Source organism: Lampris incognitus, chromosome 4 (assembly GCF_029633865.1).
Source record: "Lampris incognitus isolate fLamInc1 chromosome 4, fLamInc1.hap2, whole genome shotgun sequence".
NCBI lineage: Eukaryota > Metazoa > Chordata > Actinopteri > Lampriformes > Lampridae > Lampris > Lampris incognitus.
This window is the reverse complement of record NC_079214.1, coordinates 7624033-7637149: the sequence shown is the minus strand read 5'-3', so window position 1 is coordinate 7637149 and position 13117 is coordinate 7624033. Positions and strand designations below refer to the sequence as shown.

General features: G+C 42.3%; 1 protein-coding gene across 1 annotated transcript in view; it reads left to right on the top strand.

Annotated features, from left to right (window-relative positions):
• Positions 1–13117, top strand: part of ppip5k1a (diphosphoinositol pentakisphosphate kinase 1a) — a 55084-nt gene continuing 41967 nt past the window's right edge. Inside the window, exons 1-15 of the mRNA XM_056279200.1 lie at positions 1–249; positions 1227–1422; positions 2042–2132; positions 2289–2374; positions 3054–3208; positions 3876–3977; positions 4096–4257; positions 4421–4542; positions 4669–4770; positions 5221–5307; positions 5427–5502; positions 5591–5700; positions 6438–6523; positions 6623–6748; positions 8121–8242. Of these exons, the coding sequence (XP_056135175.1) occupies positions 106–249; positions 1227–1422; positions 2042–2132; positions 2289–2374; positions 3054–3208; positions 3876–3977; positions 4096–4257; positions 4421–4542; positions 4669–4770; positions 5221–5307; positions 5427–5502; positions 5591–5700; positions 6438–6523; positions 6623–6748; positions 8121–8242 (1767 nt within the window). The 5' untranslated portion in view covers positions 1–105. The remainder of the gene's footprint in view (positions 250–1226; positions 1423–2041; positions 2133–2288; positions 2375–3053; positions 3209–3875; positions 3978–4095; positions 4258–4420; positions 4543–4668; positions 4771–5220; positions 5308–5426; positions 5503–5590; positions 5701–6437; positions 6524–6622; positions 6749–8120; positions 8243–13117) is intronic.

Below are 13117 nucleotides of genomic sequence, written 5' to 3'. Positions count from 1 at the left end.
TCCCTTTTCCCCAGGCCTTGTGCCCTTCCGTCGGTGGGCCGCTCCGGCGGTGTGTTGGTGTACGATGGCGCGGTGGGACACTAGGTGCTACCGCCGGGGACTGTGATGTCAGAGCCCAACAGCCCGGTCGAGAGCCGGCGCGGCGCTCCCAGATTCTTTGTGGGCTGCGAGGACGATGAGAGCGAGGGTGTGGAGGACAGCATGAGGACAGACATGGAGCTGTATGAAGACGATGAAGAGGCAGATTCGGTAGGAGATGAACATCCTCACAGACAACATATAAACGCCCCCTCAGAAGTATTAGCTTTTCAAGTTGCTGATTAGTCAACAGGTTGCACAACACTTGCAGTATCAAGAAGTTTAGTTTATTTGCGCAACAAAAAAATAAGACAACTTATAAAGGTAAGAATATTTATTCAGGAAAGGACAGAAGACCAGGGGTCATTTAAGGCTCCTCCCCTTCTAATAAACATGAAACATTTAGAGATGAGCTCTATAACTTAACAAATCAAAACTGCGAAAGAGAACAAAGCCATAGACAAGCATACATGCACAAGAAAAAAAAAACTACAATGTAAAATAAAGTAATGAAGGGAGAATTAAAATAACTCTGCCTATTTAAAAGTGATATTTCTGCTTTCTTGGCTTTCTTGAATGTAATGATTTAATATCAGCAGGGCTACTAACAATATTGATTTAAACGAAGTAAATGACTGACTGCCCCCCCCCACTCCCCAGATTTCTACATTTGGACAGCATGGACTGCATTTATATAGCGCTTTACAATTAATGCCTTACATTCACATATGTACAGTCATACCAATGGCGGTGTCAACCATGCAAAGTTCAAGTTCACCAGCTAATCGGGTGCAGTAAGGGGTTGGATGTCTTGCTCAGGGACACCGGCGTTTTTTTTGCCAGGAGGAGCTGAGGATCAAACTGGCAACTCTCCAGTTCACAGACGACCTGGTCTGCCTCTGAGCTACTGCCGCCCCAAGGCATTCCCCACATTTTAAAACACAGGAGCTAGACTGGCTGACTGGTTCTATTGTTGTTTGTATAGCATTCACGGTCCATCACAATTAATCGATTTCTACTGAAAAGGTTTGAAAATGTCAAATTTTGGCAAACGTGCAGCCATCTTCTTCACCTCAATTCTAAAGCAACTTTAGAGAGACCTTTTAAAGCCTCCTTTCCGCTCCTGTCCTCTCCTCCCCTCTGTTCAGCCCCTGGAGCGACAGATCATGGTAGGGATCTGCTGCATGATGAAGAAGTCCAAGTCCAAGCCCATGACCCAGATCCTGGAGCGGCTGTGCAGGTTCGACTACATCACCGTGGTCATCTTTCCTGAGGATGTCATCCTCAATGAACCTGTGGAGAACTGGCCCCTGTGTGACTGCCTCATCTCGTTCCACTCCAAAGGTGAAAAACTCCTCTATACACACACACACACACACACACACACATATGGAGTCACACCAACAGACATGCAAAGACACAGATGGACAAACGCACAGTAACACAGACACACAGAAAATTCACAGATACACATAGGCACTTTAACACAAAAATACACACAAACACACAAATTAAAACACAATACACAGAAATTCACGAGCTGTGATCACATACAAGCACTTGGACAAAGGCCCTACTCTCTCAGCACATATGCTGTTCTCACGCCTTTCACAGCCAGCATCCCACAAAGACAGATCACATGGACTTTTGTCTGGCTGTAAAGTTACTAAACATAATGTTAAATACAGCTAAGTACAACTTCGGAGACAGTGTTAGCATTATGTCCACTCCAACATGTCATTCTGCTTAGATGAACGACTGACTCTATAGTCTCTCTTTCTCGCTCGCTCTCTCTCGCTCTGCCGCTCTGTCTCGCTCTTATCAACAATATGCATCTGGGCTTAATCTTTGAGAACCATAATGAAATTCCTTCTTTCACTTGGCCGATAACACGGATGTCTGTCAGAGAAGATTATGTGGGGCTTATTGAAAGTCATGAACCCTTTCTGTTCGTTCGAAACAGGGTTCCCACTGGATAAGGCCGTGAGTTATGCCAACCTCAGAAACCCGCTGCTCATCAATGACCTGAACATGCAGTACTACATACAAGACAGGTACTGCTCTAAACCAGAAGCATCTACTTTAAAGCATTGGTTGAAATAATGGCCTGGTGCAGGCGCGGGCATGTTTCTCATTTTTAAGCAGAAAAGGCTTAAATAACTCTTTTATACTCATAACATTGAACTATTTCTATGTTTCTTTCTTTTCAGGAGGGAGGTTTATCGTATCTTGCAGGAAGAAGGGATTGATCTACCACGTTATGCTGTTTTGAACCGTGACCCAGATAAGCCGGACGGTTAGTCTGCTAGCTCAGTCTGCTAGCTCATTAGTGATGTCCAATATGTTCGTTTGTTTACTGCTCATATCATTGTTTGTCTTTTGGTTTTAAGTTTCACTCAGTGATTAACCTTCTCTGGGTTTACAACAGAAGTGACACAGTAGCACAGAAGCAGGCAGACAACACAGGGTTAACCATATCGCCATAATAAATCCATTAATCTAAAGAGTTTTGACCCCTCCAGAGGAAAGCAGCACTCAAACTTTTGTCCCCGCTGCATCCCTGAGGCTATCAATTTAAGATGGTGTCTGTTTTATTTTAGTTCCCGGGATAAATATAGTGTGTAATGTCAAGCAGACACTGTGACATGTAGTCAGTCAGTCCCCGGAGAAAAGGCTAATTTGATGCTTCGTGTCCTCTCTGTCTTTAAAGCAAACCAAACTTTTATATCAAATGAAAAAATTTAACATAAAAAAAAAGATTTAATTCTCACAACTGCTCAACAGTTTCAAAAATCCATTTTTTTTATCACTTAAGTTTTTAGGTCAATACAAACATGTTCAAAAATCAATTTTAAATGGGATTTAGTAGTGAAAGTACTGTACTTTTGTGTGTGTGTGTGTGTGTGTGTGAAGGGTACCACCAAACTGAAGAGTGTGTGTGTGTATATATTTGGTTTTTGTGTCTTATTACCCAGAGTGTAACCTGGTGGAAGGTGAAGACCACGTGGAGGTGAACGGGGAGGTGTTCCCCAAGCCCTTTGTGGAAAAGCCAGTCTCTGCTGAGGACCACAATGTCTACATCTACTACCCCACCTCAGCGGGGGGAGGCAGCCAGCGCCTCTTCAGAAAGGTCTGCGCACACTTCCCATCCACCACTTCCATAAATCCAAATCCCCCAACATCAGATTCCTAACATCAGACTCGAGCTCCCTTCCCTACTGTGGTGCACCTCAGTGTCTGGGTTATATTTGGAGGATGGCTGGGGGCCCAGGGCTGTTGTTAAAGGTTTTAGGTTTTACTTCAATTCCCCACCACACACACACACACACACATACCGAAACACACACCCTCTTATTAATCAAGTAATAATGGCAGCCGTCATAAACGACATACTTAACTGAAATAGAGCATACTAGTCCTAACATTAGAATACACATGTAAGAGCTCCTCTGACGTGATGTTACTCTGCTGCCCTGTCAGGAAGAACGTTTAGAAACAGTCTTAAAAACATAGCTACTGATCTTATAAACTTTATAGCTGATCTTTTAAATGCAGCCACTAACATGATAACATCACCACTAATCTAAAAAAAGATTATGACTGATCTGAAGAACTGACAAACTGCTTTCCAAAAAGGATACACAACCTTTCAAACCAAATGTTATGGATGGTTTACAACACACAATTACACATTAAGGGTAAAGTCATCCCTGTTGCCTGAGTAAAGCATTTCTCTGACTTAGCTCACATTTTTTTGTGCTTAAGTAACAAGTTGCTAAATGCCGTCCGCTTTTCAGATCGGGAGTCGGAGCAGTGTGTACTCCCCGGAGAGCACAGTGAGGAAGACGGGCTCTTACATCTATGAAGAGTTTATGCCAACAGATGGCACGGATGTCAAGGTAAAATGTCAGTTTTTATGATGGACACAGATCCAGATTGGAGTTGTGTTCCAGAATCCCATAACAGACATTTTAAATGGAGAATGCTGGTGATGGTTGCTGTTCACTGTGAGCTCAGGTGTACACGGTGGGCCCAGACTATGCTCACGCGGAGGCTCGCAAGTCTCCAGCCTTGGATGGGAAGGTGGAGAGGGATAGCGAGGGCAAGGAGATCCGCTACCCTGTCATGCTGTCAGCCATGGAGAAACTGGTTGCCCGCAAGGTCTGCCTCGCATTCAAGGTAAACAATGACTTTCTGTTGACGTATGTCATTTTCGACCACACGGGATTCTTTACTTTGTCAGAGAGGGATGCTACCCTGCAGCATCTCAGCATCACATCTATAAATATACAAAAAAGTAATAGCATCTCTCCTCTCATCTCCTTTCCCCTCTTAATTGTAGCAAACGGTGTGCGGGTTTGACCTTCTCCGAGCCAACGGACACTCCTATGTATGTGATGTCAATGGCTTCAGTTTCGTCAAGAACTCCATGAAGTATTATGACGATTGTGCCAAGATCCTGGGGTACACTCTCATGTTTGATCTTCTGGCTATATATACCTTCCCTTTGTGCTCACAGCCATCCTCTGTGACAGAGAAGGCAGCAGAGATCCTTCCTCTTTGACTTTCTGTCTTTTTGCGGATCTTTAGGAACATAGTGATGCGAGAGCTTGCTCCTCAGTTCCAGATCCCCTGGTCAATTCCCACTGAGGCAGAGGACATCCCAATCGTCCCTACAACCTCCGGGACCATGTGAGTACTACCCGAAGGAAAGCAGCAATGCTAAAGTTTGGCTTGCTGCATATCGTAACATTAAGCGTTCTGTCTGCAGAACTCTTTGTCATCTTCTGGCCTGCTGGTTTCTCCTGAACTCCCCCTAGATTCTAGTTAAACATTAATTTCTGATATTTGATTAATTTGACTTTTTAAAAGATAATATAGCATTATTAATTTAAAATCCTTTTTGATTTATTTTTGTTTGGAAAATATTAATTGAAGTAAAGCAAGAGAATCAAGATGTTGGTCTGTTACAGTTAGTCTTTATAATGGATGAGTCCACTTATAAAATCCATCCACAAGATAGCGTTCATCATATGGATGGATGGCATTTATCCATACGATGGATGCATCAGTTCTGTTTTAACACCAAATATTTAAACCCTACCAAACAACGAACTCAAGTCCCTTTCTCGGGCCCCTCAGGATGGAGCTTCGCTGTGTGATTGCGGTTATCAGGCATGGAGATAGAACTCCCAAACAGAAGATGAAGATGGAGGTTCGAAATCCCATGTAGGTTCTCAATCCTGTTCCTGTCCTCTCAGTTCACAGCATCGAGTAGTTATCTTCTCTCTGTCAGATTTTGGTCTTGTGGGTTGTTTTTAAGTTGTTGTTTTTTTTTATATCATCAGGTTCTTTGACCTTTTTGAAAAATATGGAGGATACAAAACGGGAAAGTTGAAGCTGAAGAAGCCGAAACAGCTACAGGTAACAGTGAGGGACAAACAAATAATATAAAGATTAAATTTCTAACTTCACTTTTACCCCATTTGGCATTTTTGCGTTGTTGCCACAGGAGGTGCTGGACATCACCCGTCAGCTATTGGCTGAATTGGGGCAGCATGAGGACTGTGAGATAGAGGAGAAGAAGTCCAAACTGGAACAGCTGAAAACTGTTCTGGAAATGTAAGTGATGAGGGAACTGGATATCAAACGCGCATTTACATCTGCCTGAATGGTTTCTGTGTCATTTCAGAAAGCAATTACGAGGAAAAAAGATGAAGTCCAAAGATATTCCAACTCCATAGCTGTAGACAGAGTTGTGTAATGGACAGTGACATGAGTATCGGCATATCTGAAATATTATACTAAGGGATCTGTGCTTCGCAGGGTGAATAACATGAACGGTCTCACAAAGCCGACTTTTAGTGACCTTCCTGGCATGTTTCCCAAACAGGATTAGGTTAGAAAACTCAAGAAAAGAACAAGTGGTTTGGTATCCAGGCAGCATCCTGTAGTCACATGTGTCATGTTCACTGTAGCACCATTACGAGTTAATTCCCTCATGTCCTTACTTAACTATTTAAGTCAAGTCAGATTTATTTGTATCCTGTAGCCCTAAATCACAATTTAGTCCCAGATGGCTTTACAATCACAGTTGACAATGTTTGACATCCCTTATCCTTAGACCCTCTCCTGCTTACCAATCTCTCTCTCTCACACATATATAGATATGAGCACTAGCATACTAACTTGAAGTTATGCGAGATACCTGGCCTAAAACACTGTCTCTTCATCAAGATCGCATGAAGTGTTTTCGTCCTACAGTCATGAGGATGGTTTTCACCTTAAGCTGACTGTATGTTAAGAGCCAGGTAGATGCCCGGAGCAATAACCGAATTTTTTCCATTTTTCTAATGAAGGTACGGACACTTCTCTGGGATCAACAGGAAAGTGCAGCTGACCTACCTTCCTTATGGTCAGCCCAAAACCTCCAGTGAGGAGGAGGGTAAGGAAGGACTCATTGGGTACCTATCTAAAGGTCATTTATGGAATGACCCCCCCCCCCCCCCCCCATTGAGTGACTCTCTGGTTTCTGGTCTCTCAGATACGCGAAAGGAGGGGGCTTCCCTGCTGCTGGTGCTGAAGTGGGGGGGAGAGCTCACCCCCGCAGGCCGAGTCCAGGCTGAGGAACTTGGGAGAGCTTTTCGCTGCATGTACCCCGGAGGACAGGGTGAGAGATACAGATCGACATGGACAGATAGATGAACAAACAGAAAAACGGATACAAAGAGATACAGACATACTCAGGCATACATAGATGCATACTAACATACTGATGGACATGGATAGATGGATGGATAGACAGAGATACACATATAAATGGACACACCATCAGGCACACCATTTAACAGATGGGCACAGACATAGACACATACATGTGCACACAGTGCATTTTTTAATCCAGTGTACATATTCTCACACTCGAGTTATCATTTGGCCCCAGGCAGATTCACTTTCATATGAGACAGTGGTTGACCTAATCAGTAGTCTAATCAGGTTGTAAAATTTTGAAACATTTCATGAAACCCTGAAGTCTGCTCATATGAAGTAATTTTTCCTAAGAAAAACAAATGAGTTGAGTATCTAACGGGTACTCTTGAAGATCCATCCATCCATTCCATCCATTATCCGAATCGCTTATCCTGCTCTCAGGGTCGCGGGGATGCTGGAGCCTATCCCAGCAGTCACTAGGTGGCAGGCAGGGAGACACCCTGGACAGGTCGCCAGGCCATCGGACAGGCCACCAGGCCATCACACAGGCCCGACTTGTGTGTATGTGGCACAGTGGTTAGCGTGGTTGCCTCACAGCAAGAAGGTTCTGGGTTCGAGCCCCGGGGTAGTCCAACCTTGGGGGTCGTCCCGGGTCGTCCTCTGTGTGGAGTTTACATGTTCTCCCCGTGTCTGTGTGGGTTTCCTCCGGGTGCCCTGGTTTCCTCCCACAGTCCAAAGACATGTAGGTCAGGTGAATTGGCCATACTAAATTGCCCGTAGGTGTGTGTGTGTGTGTGTGTGTGTGTACACTCTTGAAGATGTTATTGAAAAATCAGTGACCTGTTTTTACAGGAAAAGTGAAGTCATCACCATGATATAAAGCATTTTCATTCATCTCTAAGATGCACACGCGCGGCTGACCTGGCTGCCGTTAACCAGCTGCTGGATTATTATGAACTGAGTGCAGTCACATATGTCCATACAAGGTCACAGGAAGAACAGAGAAGACACCATCGCTTCGCAGGCCAAAATGTCATTATTATTGTTTTTGACAGTCTAATAAACAGGACATCCCTTTAGTGTAAATAGTTTCTTTAATGGGTTATTATTTGTAATACCCCCCCAATAAACTTTTTGTGTCAAACTTTTGCTTTCGCTGTGGGAAATTCAGCCTTCCTCGATGATCCAAGGTTTTTTTTCTTCTTTTTTTTTCTTTTTTTAAACACACACACACACACACACACACCCCTTCTTCTCTAATGTTAATGTCCACCAGCTGGCTGGCCATGTTACTATAGCAACAGGAAACAGTTATGTGATTGTTCTTCCAGGGGACTACGCTGGTTTCCCTGGCTGTGGGTTGCTACGGTTACACAGCACCTACAGACACGACCTGAAGATCTACGCATCAGACGAGGGCAGGGTGCAGATGACAGCTGCAGCTTTTGCCAAGGTGAGCAGGGGTCAGGGGTCGGAGGACATCTTGAGGGATATAGTATGCCAGTCGGCATTATGATGGATGATGGATACTTTTCATTGAAACCTCATCACATATGGAGTTACTTTGTGTATGTGTATATATGCATGTGTGGGTGTGTGTTTCACACGGGCTTTTGTTTGTTGGTGTGTGCTTTTGTATTCAATTATATTTTTGTTCCAGACTCATCTTAATAGAGGTCCATATAAAAAAAGAAAAGAAAAGAAACGGTACAAGACAGAGGACATATACATACATAGAACATAATAATATTAAACAAAAACATTAGTCCAATAGTTTACATAGAGGCTCTTGCGCCAGTGTCTCCACATATTTGATGAGAAATGAGTATAACTCTTTATAGGGTTGGCTAAAACCACTATAACGTTATTCTCCGACTTGTCTAGACGACACATAAATTTATACATAATGTTTAACAGTGCTTGACGGGTAGTTATACCAATATTAGCAAACATCTGGCTAGCACTGTGATGTCTTGCTACACAAAACAGTAACCGCGCAGCATCATTATATGCTACTTTAAGTCTGTGCATGCTACTTTTACTGTACAACCCATAAGTGAGGTGTACAAAAAGCTTTAAACAGTGAGGCTTTGACATTGATCGTGCACATATGAAACTTGTGTGTCAGCATGTTAGCCTGGGCATACAATTTGCAACACTGTGTATGGATATCTTTGTCATCTGTTAGAGTTTCTATAATGTAGTGACCAAGGTATTTAATCTCATTATACACCTTAAGGGCATTATTATCCGCTGTGGCGACCCCTGAGAAACAGGGAACAAGCTGAAAGAAGAAGACACACCTTAAGAACATTATTACTCTGATAACAATCAGCAAAAACGTATTTTCTATCCTCTTTACATCATACAATCATAACATTACTCTTTTTGGCATTGTTATTGGATGTCAAATTCTCCACCATACTGGGAACATATCTCCCATAACTGTTGTAACCCAGCGCTATATGGAGAGAAAACAACCGGATCATTTGCATATATTAGATGGTTAACAACAGTATTTTCAAAACAGCCCGTTTTATACCCATGCAGCTGCTTCGACAAGTCATCCATGTACAAGGAGGGGATAAAATCCCACCCTGTCTGACCTCGTTGCTAAAATAAATAAAATAAACTTTAAAAAAAGCAGATACAGCATTGCCCCATTTAACTTGCATAGTCTGATGAGCATACCAGAAAACTAAAGATCTGAGTGTAACCTTGGGTACACCTCTTTGGCACATTTAACTAAATAATTTCTTATGATTCATTCTATCAAATGCCTTAGAGGCATCTATAAAACACATGGTAGAGTTTTGGCTTCTGTATTTAGCTGCTATTTCCTTTAGGGCAAAAATATACGTCTGTGCCATGTTTGTGCTTCAAACCAAACTGATTATCATTGGTAAGAATGTACATTTCTAGTCATCCATTCATTATCCAAACCGCTTATCCCGCTCTCAGGGTCGCGGCGATGCTGAAGCCAATAGGTATATAATTACCCTTGCTATATTTATTTTACCAGCTTTATCTTTGACAACCGGCACAATTAACACTGATGCCATGGAAACCGTTAACATACCGTGAATGAAAAACCCAGTGAGACGTACAGCAAGAAGGGGAGCAAGCTGTTGACTGGCATGTTTTAAGTGTTGAGCAGTGATATCATCCGTACCACATGCCTTAATGTCATCTAACTTCATGATACCATGGTGTATGTCCTCCGGCCTAACCTCCATGTTCTCAGTGGAGTCAACATTATGAACCATAAATGTATCACTTAACACAGCTGAAAAGATCATAATGGTGTTGTTGCCACAATTCAGCAATATTATCTGTGCCACATACTCCATCAATATTAGACGGTAAGGAAATTTTACATTTTTTTTTTACAACTCTGACCTCCTTCTCAGAAGTCTTCATAGCTATTATTTCACAGCTTCCTAGCAAGTGACTCAGCCCTCATTGTCCCCTCATTACTTTTTAATGAAGCGGAGAGTATATTTAAATCTAGCATTCGTACTTTTTTGGTGTTCATAGAAGAGCCCCTGCTGCCATCAGACAATCAGAGTCTGTTGAGTCCTTTAAATCCAAACTTAAAACTCATCTTTTTGCCTTAGCCTACAGTTAGTTGCCTTTAAGTTGAGTGCTTCACGACCTGCACTGTATGGCGGGTTTGTTTCTGTCTCAGTGAATTTACCAAGCACTGTTCTGCCGATGGCGGCATGGTGGTGCAGTGGTTTAGCGCGATCACCTCACAGTAAGAAGGTCCTGGGTTCGAGCCCCGGGGTAGTCCAACCTTGGGAGTCGTCCCGGGTCGTCCTCTGTGTAGAGTTTGCATGTTCTCCCCGTCTGTGTGGGTTTCCTCCGGGTGCTCCAGGTTCCTTCCACAGTCTAAAAACATGTGGGTCAGCTGAATCGGCCGTACTAAAATTGTCTCTAGGTGTGTGTGTGTGTGTGCGTGTGTGTGTGTGTTGGCCCTGTGATGGGAGACACCCGCGGCAGGCGGGTGTCTCCCCGCCTGCCGCCCAGCGCTGGGATAGGCTCCAGCATCCCCTCGACCCTGAGAGCAGGATAAGTGGTTTGGATAATGGATGGATGGTCAGAGCCCCTGTCTCATCCTTCTTGACCTTGTCCATATTTTAAAGGCTTGTCTTGCTGCACCGTGTAGCTCCGCCACATATTCATTCCAGCCAGGTTTAATATTATTCTCTTTATTCTTAGATCTATAAAAAGGGTTACTAGTGACATTGAGAGATTCAACAATAGCATCATACATAGAGCATACATGGGTCTTTACCATGTTCAGGTCACAGCACGACATTGTGTCTCTTGGCAGTTCAGTTGTATCCAGCAGTTTGTCAGTTTGAGTGGTATAATTGTTAATATCATTCTTAGTTAAGCTTAGACCAATCCAACTTCCCTGTATAGGAATTATTGCCAGCAGTAGATAGCTGTGGTACATTCTCAACATTTAAGGACATAACTATTGGTATATGATCTGTAGTGGCCAACCCATAGCAAATCTCCAGCAAATCCACAGAGTCATGTGCTTCTGCTGTGCATACACAGTGATTAAGCCATTACACTGTATGGCTTCATCAAAATGTGTATAGCTTTCCTCAGGCAACGGCATTTTACTGGAAAAAACATTATTATTATCATCGCAGAACTGCATTAGATATGGTGCAAATAGAGAATTATCTGAAATGTCAGCATTCATATCCCCAACGACATAAACACAAGTTGTATCATTCTCCTCAATGCGTTGATAAACGCTAGTCTAGTCTGATATTCATCTTAATTTTGATACAACTCATAAGGTGTATATGTGTATTTATATATGTATATAACTTAAATGTTTAAGTTATATATAAAATCATTTAAGTTTTGCATGTATTAAATATATATATAAATAACTTAAATGAAACCATCAACAGTAGGCAAAGTGCTCAACAAACAAGGAGCAAAATAATCCAGTGATTCAAGTAATTTCTTTAATCCAGACAGTACAAGCCTGATTCATGCTACATGCAATCATCAGCTGTCAAGAGAGCTAAACAACAAAGAGCATAACATGTAATATAAAACTGTCTCGCCGTGCACATCACGTGCACAACGTCCAGTGGGGAGGGGGGAGGTTGCATACAAAGTTAACAGCATTTGTCTATTAGCATTATCTATTTATAATTACAAAGTAGAAGCTTATATCTGTGTCTGCAACTGCTGGCCACCTCATTCCTGTTATACTGTTCTACATTTTATCTTTTGCAAACCAAAAATGTCCACAATGAATAACAGGAGTGGCCAGCAGTTGCAGACACAGATATAAGCACCTACTTTGTAATTCTAAATAGATAATGCCAATAGACAAATGCTGTTAACTTTGTATGCAACCTCCCCCTCCCCCTCCTAGTGGACAGTTAGCGATCACATGTATTCAGATGTAGGCACCTCCCCCTTCCCTACTGGACGTTGTGCATGGCAAGACAGTTTATATACTATATATATATATATATATATATATATATATATATATATATATACAGTGCATCCGGAAAGTATTCACACCCCTTCACTTTCCCCACAATTTGTAATGTTACAGCCTTATTCAAAAATGAATTAAATTCCTTTTTTTTCTCATAAATCTACATACAATACCCCATAATTACAAAGCGAAAAAGGTTTTGTAGAAATTTTTGTAAATTTATTAAAAATAAAAAACTGAAATATTGCATGTACATACGTATTCACTCAGTACTTGGTTGAGGCACCCTTGGCAGCGATTACAGCCTCGAGTCTTCTTGGGTATGAAGCTACAAGCTTGGCACACCTAGTATATATATATAGTGTGTGGGTGTGTGTTCTTTGTTGTTTAGCTCTCTTGCCAGCTGATGATTGCATGTAGCATAAAACAGGCTTGTACTGTCTGGATTAAAAATCTTTATTCCAATAGCGCGGTCAACATCCAGTATTACCACCTTCACCAGTGGATCTTATTTGCTATTTTTGCTATTCCAGAGTATAGCCACTCCTCCAGGTATCCTGCCATGAACTGTTTTTGCACTGAGATCCATAGCGGACTCTCCAACTCCATGAAATTCCTCGTGTAGTGTATTCAGCCTTTCAATTTCTTTTTTTAGTGCATGCTCAATAATCCAGGTAAGAAAATCCAAGAGAGGTGAATCAGTTCACCTGGACACAACGTTTATTGAGGAAACGTTTCATCACTCATCTAAGAGACCTCTTCAGTCTCAACTGACTGCAGGTATCCCCACCCTTATAAGCAACACAATATGACCGAAACCAACGACCAGTTTCATATGCAAAT